The sequence below is a fragment of the Cottoperca gobio genome, chromosome 1 (assembly GCF_900634415.1).
Source record: "Cottoperca gobio chromosome 1, fCotGob3.1, whole genome shotgun sequence".
Taxonomy (NCBI): domain Eukaryota; kingdom Metazoa; phylum Chordata; class Actinopteri; order Perciformes; family Bovichtidae; genus Cottoperca; species Cottoperca gobio.
In genome coordinates, this window is record NC_041355.1 from 1963768 (window position 1) to 1977892 (window position 14125).

A 14125-nucleotide genomic window follows, 5' to 3' on the forward strand; every position below is an offset into this window, starting at 1 on the left:
GAGTTCAAGTAATATTTGTAATTTACCCTGAGTATTTATTGACTAATACAATAAGGGAAGTCTCCTTTAAATGTATACACAGATATTACCCAGCTAATCATTATCTTGTCAAATTAAAAAAGAATATCAATGTAAATTGTAAATTGTTCCCATTATAAAAGACTATTGAATGACTTAAATAGATTTATTATTGATAATATTGACTGATTTCACTTTATGCCGGGAGAATGTTTTGTTTGGTTTCAATAAATGTAATGGCAATATAATCAATTAATATTACATTATTAACCTAATCATTCTTTTAGTAAAATCTCATATCGATAAAGCTTTCAACTGTATCATACCGCTGATGAAGACTGTGTGATTTGATTCAAAGCTCAGAAACGTCTAGCATGGTTCCTTGTGTTTAGATTGTTTTGTCAGAAAATGAAACGAAGCAATACATGAAAACTTGTTGTCCTCTAAAAAGGAAAAAGCTATCGTGACAATGAATTTGTGAACCTCCCTTAAAAGTATTTGTTTAAGTTAATATTGTCCTCTGGCTTTGTATATGTATTGTATCCTGGAATTATGTTTGTATTTATTGTTTTTATTAAATTTTTTGTCATTGATTGATATCAATTATGTCTTCTGCATTTGTTTTTCTATAATAAAGAAATTATATCCAAAAAAGGATTATTTTATGTCATTGAAGAGACAAAGAAGATACCTTTTTCCCGCAAATATGATAAAAAAAAGTTGTTTTTTACAGTACAATTATTGCTGAAAATGTATATTACTCTGTAACAACCAGCAACTTTGTTAGCTTCTCCAATGTCTACTTAATATTCTGCACAAAGTGGTGAAAATTAACATTTATTCAAGTACTTTAAGTATAAATTTGAAGTACTTGTGCTTTACTTGAGTATATCCATTTTAAGCAACTTTATATTTAATAATCATATTTAATTTTACAGCTATTATTAGTTACTTTACCTTACAGAATTTACATAAAAAGTGATATAAAATCACAACACGTATACAATATAAGTAAGTATTATAAGTATTTATTAGTTGGTACAACACTTCCTCCTTCAATAACACTGAAATAAGTATTTTTCACTGGGATATTTTTGACATGTCGCAGGAAAAGCAAAGGTGTAGATAATAAAATGAATGATGGCTGAATTCCATTTAGCTTTTTCAGTTTCAGGGTCCTAGTATCGTGCATGCCGACTTGCAAACTTAAATAGCCCGGCGCAGTCGTTAATGTTATTAGTAACACCTGTGCTTTCCTTGTGACGAGTCAACATATCTGCTGTGAAAAAGACAAATGCCAGGACGCACCATCTTATTTATAGCAACAAAAAGAGACAGTTAACAGGTCGGTGCTGTAAGTTAAGTATGTAAATAGGGAGATTTAGGTGAACACAGAACAATACAAGGAGAGGAAAGGTTTATTCAACATCTTTATTATGAAGTACCTTTTTAAAAGAAATGTACAAGTGGAACCAGCACAGTGACATCTTGGCGTTTACTTTTGAAAAACAGAAACACCATGGACATGTGGTGCGGGTCTGAAGACACATATGAAATGATAATGTACATATTTACAGCAGAGGATCTATCAGAACAGAAGTGAGCAAGCATGATTGCAGCTAAAAATACAACGGGACTGACTGAAAATAAAAACGTAACATTAAAAAGCATGGATTGGTTCAATAAAGATATTTCGAAAGATAACATGATAAAGGCACTGTGTTTCACACAAATTGACAACACAACAGACGCAGTTGTTAGTTTTGTCCATCGAATCGTAATCACAAGAAACAACTCTTAACAAATGTTGTCATTCAACTGTCCCTGGGCGTTCTTTCTAACAAAACAGATAAAATATATCAGAGGGCCGTAGCAGTTTGCACATAAACATTAAAACAAAATAGATAATTCAACTCATCAGGAAAACATTCCTTATAAAGAACATGCTTGGTGATTATTAAAATTACATTTTTTTTTTATAAACAAATACATATCTAAATTTTAAATTTCATATTGAAGGCATAATGGGTTGAAGTGAGGACAAATATGTTTTCCGATCCCATGTTTCCCTTACTGGGCAGAAACCCAGGACAAATTGTATTTGACATTCCTGCGAGACGTACGGTAGGACCTTTTCGTTTGATGAACACATTCAATTAACTACCAGCATAGATAACACAAAACACTCAGTCAGGCCAGCAGTTTGAGATCTACACTGAAGACCGACACGATGACGGGACCAATGAAGGGACTTCCTTTGAGGACATAGCAGGTAAAAGGTTTTAAAAGTCAGATTACATTCAGCTTACATAGCTGGTGTGTGATCAGTGCACTGTCTGCACGGTGCTTTATGATATTCTACTGAACTGATGGGAGGTGTTTGAAGGAATAGTTTGAGACATTTGAGAGAATACGCTTATTTCTTGTGAGCGTTGGACTGATACACTTCTCGTGTTTGTGCATTAAATATGAAGCTACAGCCAGTTAGCTTAGCTTAGCATAAAGACTAGAAACAGAGGGAAACGGCTAGCCTGGTTTTGTCCAAAGGGAACAAACCCACCTGCGAGAACCTTTAAAAGGCTCAACTAGTTTGTTTTACAGCTGAAGAACTCATTCAATTATAAACAGAAAAGAAACTAGTAACAATTTTGGTAATTGACTGAAATATGTTTTCTGAGCTGAAACTCCAAACATTTTCCAGTTTCTAAATCAAGAAGATTTGCTGCTTTGTTTTAACTACGGGTATATTTTTAGAAATTTGTGATGGGAAGACATTTTATATACATCAAGAAATTAATTTGTAGATTATTCGATAATAAAAATAACACGTAGTTGCTGCTCTAGTTTGTTTAATTTGTACAAAGGCCAAGCTCGCCGTTTCCCGTCTTTATGCTAAGCTAACCAATTACTGGCCGTACAGTCGAGAGTTATCTCACCCAACTCTCTGCAAAAAAGGAAATAATTCCCCAAATGTCAAACAATTCTAAAATAGGCTGCAGATTTCAAACTCTGTGTTAAACTACAATGTCTGTAGTTTGGAAATCTTTCCGAGGAAGAAGATTCCCTTCTGCTCATGATGAACAAATACATTTGATGCTCGTGGACTTGGACTGCACAGACACACGCATGTAGGCATAAGGGACGCACGATATTATGCTCTTTGGCTGAGTTCAGGCGAACATGACACAGGCTTTCACACTCACCAACACGCTTCAGAATAAGCATTCTAGATAGTAATGGCACTGGCCAGAAGGCAGGCACCTAGACTGAGTTACGTACAGTGTAGCAGAAAAATATGACGTATATGAGGTGACAGTGTGACCTGTTAAAAACAACAGAGACTGTGGTCAAAGATGGCACAACTTTAGTGTGCGCTGCTCTTTTTTCATGAGAATTTTTTAGTGTGAAAAAAAGAAGAAGCCTATGATTAAAATCCATCGCGCAGGAAAACAGAACTACACACTCACAGGTAAACAGTACAGAAGTGAGGTGCAGGGATGTGTTGCAGAGGGAGGAAAAACAAACACAATGACTGCCCTGAAATGACTAATGAACTAGCTTCAAAACATACACAATAATACAACATTAAGTTGAGATATAACGAAATTAGGCTGCATTAATAAGTAATAGTACCTGCCTTGTACATACACAATTCAAATAAAATGAAACAAGTAGCTAGGATACTTGTCATATCAAAAATATGTAGCTTTGGTAAACAAGTTATGTAGAGAACTGTTGTGTTGATGTGAGAGATCACTACATGACATCTAGGAATCAAGGGTGAGAAAGTTTCTGTTTCGAGACTATGAAGTCAACGAGAGGAGAAGCAGGCAAGAGTTCCACTCCCCAAAATCCTCTGTCCTCTCCCCTTGTCACCAGCTGATGAGGAGCAGAGACAGTGGAAGGCAGCGAGACTCCCGAATGGAACAAAACTGCTTCCTTTGCTGTCCCGAGCACCGATTGAAGAGTTTCCGTGGTAATGTAGCAGCATCGAAATGGTCTGCGGAGGACAGACGCCTCCAGAGCAGAAGTGGAAGACTACTTTATCCTCTCTCCTTCCAGCAGTCCCCCTCACCCTTTTCCATTCATCGCGGTGGAAGTGGAAGACTGGTCAGACATCAGATTTCTTTTTAACAGCGCCCCTCGAATATCCACAGTGGAGACAAGACAGGTGAAATAATTTATGTTCCTTTCCTCCACTCCCATCTGGCCAAGCTTCTTCGCTTTATGTGGGTTTGATCCAGGCACAACGCCGGCATCCAGATTGTCCATAAAAATAACCACCTCCTTAATACTCGAGCTTCTACCATGCAGGGCAATCTCCCCTCCGTCACACATTGCTCCTTCCATCTTTCTACTTTCTTTCGTTCCGTTTTCCAACAGCTGAATTTCTATCCAACCCCAATGTTCTCTTCTCATCTCCTTTTTATCAAATGATCTTTTTTGTCCCCCAATTCTGTGTCATCTTCCCGTTCCCAAATTTCAGTCAACCTTCTCCACCTTCCCGATGATCTTCTCCTCGAAGATAGGCAAGATGGCGTCATCGTCACGAACCTCCTCGAACACAACACCGCAGTCAAACTCGTCGCTCACTTTCTTAAAGTAGAACCTGCGAAACGGAAAACAGATATGGTCGATTATTTGCGTTTAAAACGTGAAATTCCCACCAAAACTATGAATATTAAAATATACGTGCTCACCTGTAATGGCCCTTTTTGGTAAGCAGCTCCTTGAACTGGCCCAAAGTCACCACACGGCCTTTGACTGATGTTCGGTATGGGATTGGCTCTCCACAAAAGTAGTAAGCGACTGTCATGTTCTCACACACTTGCCGCTTACCAGACTTATGCCTGAGAAAGGGGAGGAGCCATGTCAAAACAATCTCTGAGGCAAATATGTTGATTTTAGGCAACACAAATATAATTACTCGACGCCTACCTCTGCTTGGCCTGCTGTAGTGCGTTCCTCCTCCTCTCCTCCTCCAGTCTCCTCCTAGCCTCCTCCAGCTGGGTGAGGGGGTTGGGAGCCGGGTTGGGGGGCATAGCTGGGTCCTGGATGAAAGGGTGCGAGGGCTGGACCTGGGTGGACGAGGAGCCGGGGATGGCGGGGGACACTGAAGAGGGGTTGTTACGCAGCTGTGCGGAGACCCAGGGGTGCACGACCCCAGGTCGCTCCACTGAAGTTGGGCGTGGTGACTCGCTGCTGGGTCCGCCCCTCCTCGAGCTACTGGTGCTGCCGCTGGGAGAACAACGGAAAGATGGTTGAAATTGATGCCAATTTACAGTTCTACAAACAGTCAAAGAATCTAGAGCAATTATTGTGTGAAAAGTGAACGGGGGTCGAAATAATGAACCCACTGAAAATAATGATCCGACTCCGACGTCCCCTCAGCTCTACAGAGAATGTAGCTTCTTTCCAGCTCATCGTTTTGCTTTTCCAGCCCGCGACCTTCATGTTCTTTCTCTCTTCGCTCTAATAACCGAATTTGTTCAGCAAAAAAGCTCTTAAAAACCCGCTGTTCGCTACCTGTACAGACCCAAACGGCAAACAGACAAATTGTCTAGTAATTTAGCAGCTAGAGAGCCAGATATTTCCCTCAGGAGTTTGAGACCAAAACAGGGCTGAAGGTAAATAAGTGACCTATATTAATCAGATGGACAGAAACACGACTGGAAATGAATGCTCATGTTGCTTCTGGATGTATAAATGGGAAACGGTTTGCTGAAGAGTTTGTCAACTTTAAAAGTGATATGTCATAGTTGTGTTTGTGGCGTTTCTGCTCGTTTATGTTACATAATTATTACAGGTGTCACACTAGCGACGCCTATATTGTCCTGCATGTTTACTGCTACCGTTCGCCTGATACAAGCTGCTGAATCTTTTAGACATTAAGTCTAGCACATCAGTTTGAACTGGTTAATTATATGACTCACCCATGTGAGGTCTTCCTCTGTCTGTCTCCTTCCATCATCCACTGCAGGATCTTCTGGTTTCTCTCCAGATCCTCCAGCGGTACCTGGCCCTCCATAACACGCCCATTCTCATCACCTTTGCCTGATGTCTCTGATGTCTTCTTACAGCCTCGCCGTGATAGCGTGCTGCCTTTACTACTGCAGAACGTACAGGTAACACATACAGTTAAGGTCATCTGAAGAAAAAGACGGCACATACAGTTTGCTGTATACCGAGTGAATGTCAGCACATTCAACCACACCATCTTACCTGTAGCCCATGCCCTCATGCGTGCTGGCTCCAGCCCCGTCAGCGTAGTTACGACTTCTCCCTGCGTACTGGCTGGCAGGGTCTCCGTTCCACATGGGGTTGACCTGAGACCTAGAGCCCGCCTCCTCCTGCCCTTCTCTTCCTCTGTGGTGATACGGCTGCTTGTGGTGATGCATACCTGACACAGACATCACAGTGAGACGTATTAGTGACATCCTTCAATACATCCTAAACTAAAAACACACTACAGCTTAATTTGACGCCTGTGTTGGCATGTGAAATATGCATTTGTACACTGCATTTGAAGCATAATAGAAAGAACACAAACTACATAATTCAGGACTCTTTTCCTACACCTGAAGAGCCAATCTCTCCAGCCATGGCTCACCGGGAAATGTTTTATAATATTAACTTAGTGAGGACTTCGGCTTGTACAAGAAGGTAAACAAATCCCATGAAAAGAACAAAACCAGCAATGAATTGATCCTACGAACAACTCTGTCCTGTTAACATTCAGTAGAGTAACCAATATGTATTCATCCGCTGATGAAAATAGTCCCGAACAAGCAACATTTTCCTCCTGTTCAAGTAACGTTTGCCATCAACTACAGCAGCCCAGCTGTTTTAACAAACGATAAGCTTTTAAAACATCTGGGGCAGGTTTTTCCAATGGACTTGGGACGAAGTGCCACAGGCGGGGCAGGAGGTACGGGAAATAAAGCTGGAATAATTGGTTTGGGTTTTTTCATTGGATTCGTTCACATAAGAAAAATATAAAATATATCTTGTTCACGGTGAAAGCTACAAGAACACAGAATCATTTAAAATGATATCTTCAGCATCAGCGCTGTCACTTTCTTTATTTTACCAGCTGTTCGTATTAACTCTGATTGTATGCTGTAATCATGATTTGTGACCCGTAGCTTGCTCTGTCCCGCTCCTTGTCTGGTGTGAGACGTCGGGCGACAACAAACAAATATCACGTCGGGATTTCTCATTTCAAATATTATTTTGGTTTACACGAGTGACTGATGATGAAACATATCAAGCATATTTCATAAAACTAAACTCAAACTCAAGACACATCTTATAAGACGCTGTGAGAGCAGCGATATGTTCAGCAGCATGCCGTACACAGAAAGTAACGGGTCAATGTTTTGATGCACTTCTTCCCTTCCACAGCTGCTTACCTTTGACCACCGCGGGAGGCTGACCGTGACCTCCCCCTCGATGTGGGGGGCAGTGAGGCGGGCCGATCCCCCCGTCAGGTGAACGTGATGATTTGGGAGGCGAATGTCGACCCCCTCCTCCTAATGTGCTGTTTGTTGCCCCTGGCGACTGGCAGCCCGGCGTTTTCATCACGCGCTGCACGTGCTCATCCAAAATAGATTCCGGGTCGTCGTCAAGGGAATCCTCCATGGCAACCAGGCCGCCGTACGTGGCGACTGTTGCCGTGTTCGCAGTGGTCTCTGAATAACGGGCGCCGTAGAGCGGTGGAAACGACGACGAGGGGAGGGGGAGTGGTACGTTATGAGAGGACATGGAGGTCGTCACGGAGATGTCAGCGTCATCACCCTCTTCTTCCTGTTGGGAGGAGAAGATATTTACTTTGTATAAAGTATGCACGCACAAAGACAGACTGAGGAATAAATAAATGCTTAGTTTCTAAACTTATACACCGGGATCCTTTTTCCAAAGTAAAACTCAACTTCTCTCTCATCTCAAGGTGCATTTCCAAGCTTTTCCAGCACCCTTGCAGCTGCGCTTAAATACATATTCGGCACTTTTTCCATCACATTAAATTAGATGTTATTGTGCTTTAAACAACCAGAATTGTATTTTTTGTGACAGCGTTCTCCTGAAGGAAACAAATTAAAAGAAAACACAACAAAGTGTCATGTTTCAAAATCTGTTTGTAGAAAGACTTGGCTTCCTATACAACCTACATTTCAAGCACCTTATTATAAATCCAAGCACTTTTCAAACCTTGAAAACACCACAAAAAAATTACATTTCCAGTGTTTTCAAGGATTTCCAGCACCCTGTATATATGTGCAGATACATTTAAAAATGATCTGATAAAATAAAGAGATTTTAATGAAACATCGCAGCTATAGTGAACACACTGTGTCCATGTTATTCTAACTTAATCTTATTGCAAACAGAGTTTCGGGAGGAAAAACAAACACGGCAACATGTTATTTTGACAGAATTCATTATTTATAGCTGATGAATGGTGGATCTATAAACACACGTTTAGTGTTTGTTCTCCGTGTATACAGCTTGTTGTAAACTGACACCGCGTGCATACGTGAGCTGGTGATGATGAAACTGTAATCCAGAGTAGGATTAAACAGAAAACAACAAATCAAATGTATGTACATGAAGGTTTTGCCAGCCCAACATGAATGAAGTAAAATATAATTCACAATTATGGCTGTACACAAATCAGAGTCGCTACTCTCCACCACATACTGGACTTGTGGAGGAGGGAGTGACATGTTGAATATGATAAACATGCTTTTTGTCGTGTACTAGTGGCTCCTGCTTTTTCAAAACACCTATTTTTAATCATCATCATCTGGGATGTGAGAAAACATCAGATTTCTAAACCATCGAAGTAATAAAAATGTGCTTCCTGGCCAAAGTTCAGCGCAACATCGGTGCCGCTCCTGTGAGCCAATTTGCCAACCGCACGTTAATAAAATAAATCATTAATAAAAAGAAGAAACTGTAAAAGTTCTGCTTAATTTAGGATTTTCACTCATAATTCAAGTGTTTCTGCGAAAACAACGTCAACACTGTGAATAACTGGGATGAATTACAGTTTCACTCAGTGGCCGCATCGCATCAAATCACGAGGAGCACACACACACACACACACACACACACACACACACACACACACACACACACACACACACACACACACACACACACACACACACACACACACACACACACACACACACACACACACACACACACACACAGTAATACACTCACCAGTCGTACTCTCTTTAGCCTCTCTTCCAGTCTTTCCTGAGCCTCTCTCTCTCGGAGAACCGTCTCCAGCCTGCTGATGAGCTCTGCTGCAAACCTCTCAGGCTCTACGTGGATGTCCTTTGGCATGCGGTACGTGCGCTGAATATAGACACAGAAATGACAGCTTCATATTCCAGTAATCATCTGCAGCGAGAATTTGTGTGTGAATTATAATCAAATTTAGGCAGGAAATAGTAATAAGCATTAAATGACTGAACTTAAGATGTACTAATTCCAATGAAGAAAAACCAGAGAAAGTTTTAATTGTTTGTTCGTCTCAGTATCTTGAAAGCAATATAAGTAAATAATTGTGTGACAAGGTAATCCACCCGCAGCTATTTACGGTCTGCTACATTAATAATTATAATTAACGCTGCGGCGCTCTCCCTTTGTCAGGCGAGACCAGCATTTTTTATCTATTCCTACTTAAAAAATAACCACCTTGTTTATTGTCACTCCTGTGCCTACAGTATTTTACTCGTTACAGCTGTTCTCAGGGCCGGCTTAGACAACATATTCCTGCAGTAAATACTAATCTCGCAGCGACAGCATTCAGATATTTTGCCACATTTGCCTGAAATAATTTACAGAGTAAACTGAAACTCGACACACTGCGATCGATAGGGCAATTAAAAAAGTGTAATGAGAAGTTCTATTGGTTTAACGTGTGACGTTTACATGATATGCTTTTTATACCTACACCGAGGCGGTTTATGTCGTCTTAAATATTACCATTATTATTATTTAATTTATTCAGGGCTCACTTGTAAATGAGATCTTAACGCGACTTCATTATTTAAAAAGTATACATCATTATATTGATGAACAAACATTAAATGAACTGTTATAATGCTCCATGAATACAGCTGTGAATGCCGACATGAGACTAAGTGAGTCTGTCACTCACAGGTATATGAGGTAGGGGCACACGTCCATTGGCTTTGGCACTTTCATGCATCTCTTTGCGATGCTGCTTCCGATATCTGTACGGAGGAATACCATCTCTGCACACAAATACACACATAAACAATTAAATACAGAACTGAACCGCTAATTATTTCTCAAAACCAGTGTTTTCATTCACATATATGCAGTAATTCTGGGTTCATCTGCGTGTACTTACACACTGCTGTCGGTCAGTGACAGTGTGTCTGCGTCGCTCGACATGCTCTGTTGCTCACTGTCGTTGGCACTGGTCGCTGGAGCGCGAGCGTAGCCCATGTTAGCGTAGTATGGGTTTACCGGCTCCCTCCATGGCCTGAGGATGAGTGGAGAGATTATAATGCGGTGAGCTCACATTCAAATGATAGATGTACACATCCATGCACACGCAGGCAAGGGTCCCCCCCCATTATATTTAACACACTTTCTATGACCATGTTTCGTTGCTTCTTACTCAGTAGGTTTGATTTATTATCTTTTCTTCAATATTCAGACAATAATCATAATTTGAACACAATGTAACCCTTTAATTGTCCTCTCAGCCAATAGGTAGAGCAAAGTGTAAGGATGTTTTAAATATTTATGAGAACCTGTTTGAGCCATCTCTTTAGGGCCCAACATATAACACATAATTGTCATAACTAATTACTTTTTTTTTTTCCCAGAGGGCTGACACGTACGCACACACCTACAGTCAGAGACAGAGCGGAGGAAGGTAACTAAATAGAATCCGCGCACTGCACCCCCCCCCCCCCCCCCCCAGTAAAAGGGATTAAGTAATAATCAACAGACTTTACCTATGGGGAAATGTAATTGTATATTTTTTTCATGGTATGTATAGGAACATTTGTTTTTAAGATCATTGCATTTGCACCAAAATGTATTACAGTAAAATGTGTAAACTGGGTACAATAGACATGGTGGAATTAAAAATGAAAGATATATTTGTATCATTATTAAAGTCGTCTATCTGGCCGTGTAAACGATCCAATACAGATATTAAAAAATACTTTAATACGGCACATCGTGATGGGAAATAATACACCCAACACTGTCACCTTTGTGACACACACACACACACACACACACACCTGCACTCCCTGCTGTCCGGCCTCCTCCTGTTGGTCGAGGCTCTCTGCGGTGCAGTCTGCATCAGCAGGCTTTGAGTCAGCCTACCAGCTGGCGTGTCTTCACACTCGTCCTCATCCTTCTCGTCCTCATCCTCCCTCGTTCCTCCTCCACACCTAAGATCAGATCATCACATCCGTTAGTGAAACATCAGAAACATTCATTACGTGTTTACATGTTTTGTTGAGTGTTACACGGAGCGACTCAGAACAGTCCGTGGAATTTAATACTAAATAGTTTGAAGCTTTATTCATAACGGTGACATTCAAATTCTAAATTAACATGTAAATGCTGCGCAGCTTCTTTTTCTATTTCATTTCTTTTCATTCCGTTTGAAGCCAGTGTTTCTGCACAGTTGCAGATAAAGATTAGCCTACACTAATATTATTAGTGTTATACTATTTGTAGAATTAGATTCCAGTGTAGGATTGTTTCTGACTCCTGTGATCCAAACATTAACCAATAGCAATCCAACAGCACCATAAAATACATGTAACACCATCAGAGTAAATTATTTATTCATATTGCTAGCTATAAGCCTATTTATGTTGACGAAACTAACAACTTATATTCGTTAAAGAAAATGTATTTTATAAAAATTAGACGTGAGGACAACATACATTTAAAATCTTCAAAAGAAGCTTCAAATGTTTTTGAATTTATTGTTGAATTATTCCAGACAGACATGGATCCTGCGCACTATAAGACATTAGTGGTGCTTCGTCTCACCTCCACTCCTCATCCTCAGCAAGTGTGGGTAAGTACCCAGGCACAGGCTTGGCTGGCCCCGATGAAGGGCTCTGATCACTGGGGTTAGGCTTCGGGCTCTCCCCTCCTGTCCGTGTGTACTCCAGGTACAGATCCGACTTCAGAAACAAAGGGTAGGTGTTCTCCTCCATCATGCCCTGGATCTCTGTCTGGGCCTGGAACACACAAACACAGTGGTCACATATCAGGACTCGGAGCTTGTGCAAAACTAAATGATGACTCAAGAAGTTACTTTAAACAACGTGCTAATCACCTACTCATCGATACACATAATGAAGCAAAGGTTAATGGTCTGAAAGGTTTTGACCGTAAATTAAAGGCTAAAGTTCCATTCAGGGTTTGCTTTGTTGTTAAAATATGACTTATTTAAATCTAAACCAGGTTCCCACATCATCTTTAACATCAAATTCAAGAACTTTCCAGGTCCAATTCCCTCAGATATGAGGACCCAACACAGCATTGTTTGACACACAGAACAAAGCTAATTACAATTACAACACTGACAATCTTTTGAGAACTAGCGGGATTTACAGAAGCACGACACTGTCGCACCTTTTCAAGAGACACATGTAGACAGCGGAACCGGGCCTATTTACTCACCTTAAGTAAAACAAATGTCAAAAAGAACTTTAGTTTATATTCTTGCTCAAATTATATTAATTCAGGTACTTTCAATGACCCATGTCTATATTCCAAAACCTTTCAAGGCTTTGATTCTTTTCACCCTTTAAAATGTACAAATTTACAAGGATTTTACAGACCTGCGGGGGCCATGATAATGTTCGCTTTGGCTACTGTAATGCATCTTTTTACTGGCTACACATGCCGCACACATACGGTGTAGGGTGGTGTGAGCAACAGGCAAAACAACGGACCCGGCACAGTGCTGGAGAACTACGTTATTTTCAACAAGTTTGTGTAATATGGGTAAGTTTACATCTACAGACTACAGACTAAATTATGGATACAGTTACGAAGCAACCGCCAGCTATAAGTCTCAAAACCAAACTGCTTTATACACTGATTGGCAGTCATAGGATAGCGGAAGTTTAATTATTTTTTTTAATACAAACTTCATGGCCGATTTCTGTGGAAAGGGTACAACTCGTGTAAAAAATATAAATAGAAGACTGGGCTATTTTATGTTTGCAAAGCGGATCTCTGTGGTGCATACGCACCACTTAAGCACTGCTCTCACGCCAGTTTCATTGATTTTAGTAAAAGCGTGGTGTAGCAGCCGCTGCGCTAATGGAAAATACTACAAATCTAAATGCCTTGATGAGGATGTCACTTTTGATAAAGCCTGCATAACAATTGTTTTAAAACTCAATAAAACATCATGTCTGTTCTCCTATTTCTCCGGGACATTGAAATCTTCCAGCGCACGTGAACCAGCACCACTTACTGAAACCAAAACTAGCCTCATCTGGTTCATTATGATAATTGTATCATCTCATTCTGTGTCATTTTGTTGTTTAGCGATGACGTGTAAGGAATTACAGTGCAAGACTCGAGTCTCTGTTAACAAGACCTGTGAAAGCATCTCCTGTGGGTTTGGTCTGAAAACACATTAAGCAGACCCACGTTGGATCAAAACAGAGCAATGAAGACAGAAAGAATGAAAGAAGGCCCAGGTGGGCGAGTGAGCGAAGAACCTGAAACTAAATCTCAACTTGATTTGCTCTTTTGTTGTGGTTTACTTACGAGAAAGAAAAGTTGCTGCTTTGGCAGTGTGGAACTACAGTTACCTACTTTGTTTGTTCTTAGGGCCACAAAACAATACGGGAAAGCAAGAACCTTTTGGAGGTACTTTACCTGCATTTTGACTGAAGTAACTCAGGTCCAGTTTTAGTTCCTGGGTCATAGTTTCTGCCCCCTAAAAAGTCTCTTCAATAGTACTGAATGTTGCCGTCCATCACGAGCATTAAGCCTACAACTGTTGTGCAGAATTAATTCTGACTGCAAATAGGATTAATCTTCCCGTGAATGAGAAGAATCTTCC

At 40.5% G+C, this 14125-nt stretch overlaps 1 protein-coding gene across 1 annotated transcript in view; it reads right to left on the reverse strand.

Moving 5' to 3' along the window:
* Positions 1–1422: 1422 nt before the first annotated feature.
* The window catches only part of LOC115025778 (axin-1-like), a 16508-nt gene continuing 3805 nt past the window's right edge, over positions 1423–14125 (reverse strand). Inside the window, exons 3-13 of the mRNA XM_029458265.1 lie at positions 12085–12278; positions 11319–11471; positions 10409–10543; positions 10193–10289; positions 9247–9384; positions 7431–7824; positions 6241–6418; positions 5952–6128; positions 4957–5256; positions 4719–4868; positions 1423–4627 (exon numbers count right to left, since the gene is read on the reverse strand). Coding sequence (XP_029314125.1) covers positions 4501–4627; positions 4719–4868; positions 4957–5256; positions 5952–6128; positions 6241–6418; positions 7431–7824; positions 9247–9384; positions 10193–10289; positions 10409–10543; positions 11319–11471; positions 12085–12278 — 2043 coding nt within the window. The 3' untranslated portion in view covers positions 1423–4500. The remainder of the gene's footprint in view (positions 4628–4718; positions 4869–4956; positions 5257–5951; positions 6129–6240; positions 6419–7430; positions 7825–9246; positions 9385–10192; positions 10290–10408; positions 10544–11318; positions 11472–12084; positions 12279–14125) is intronic.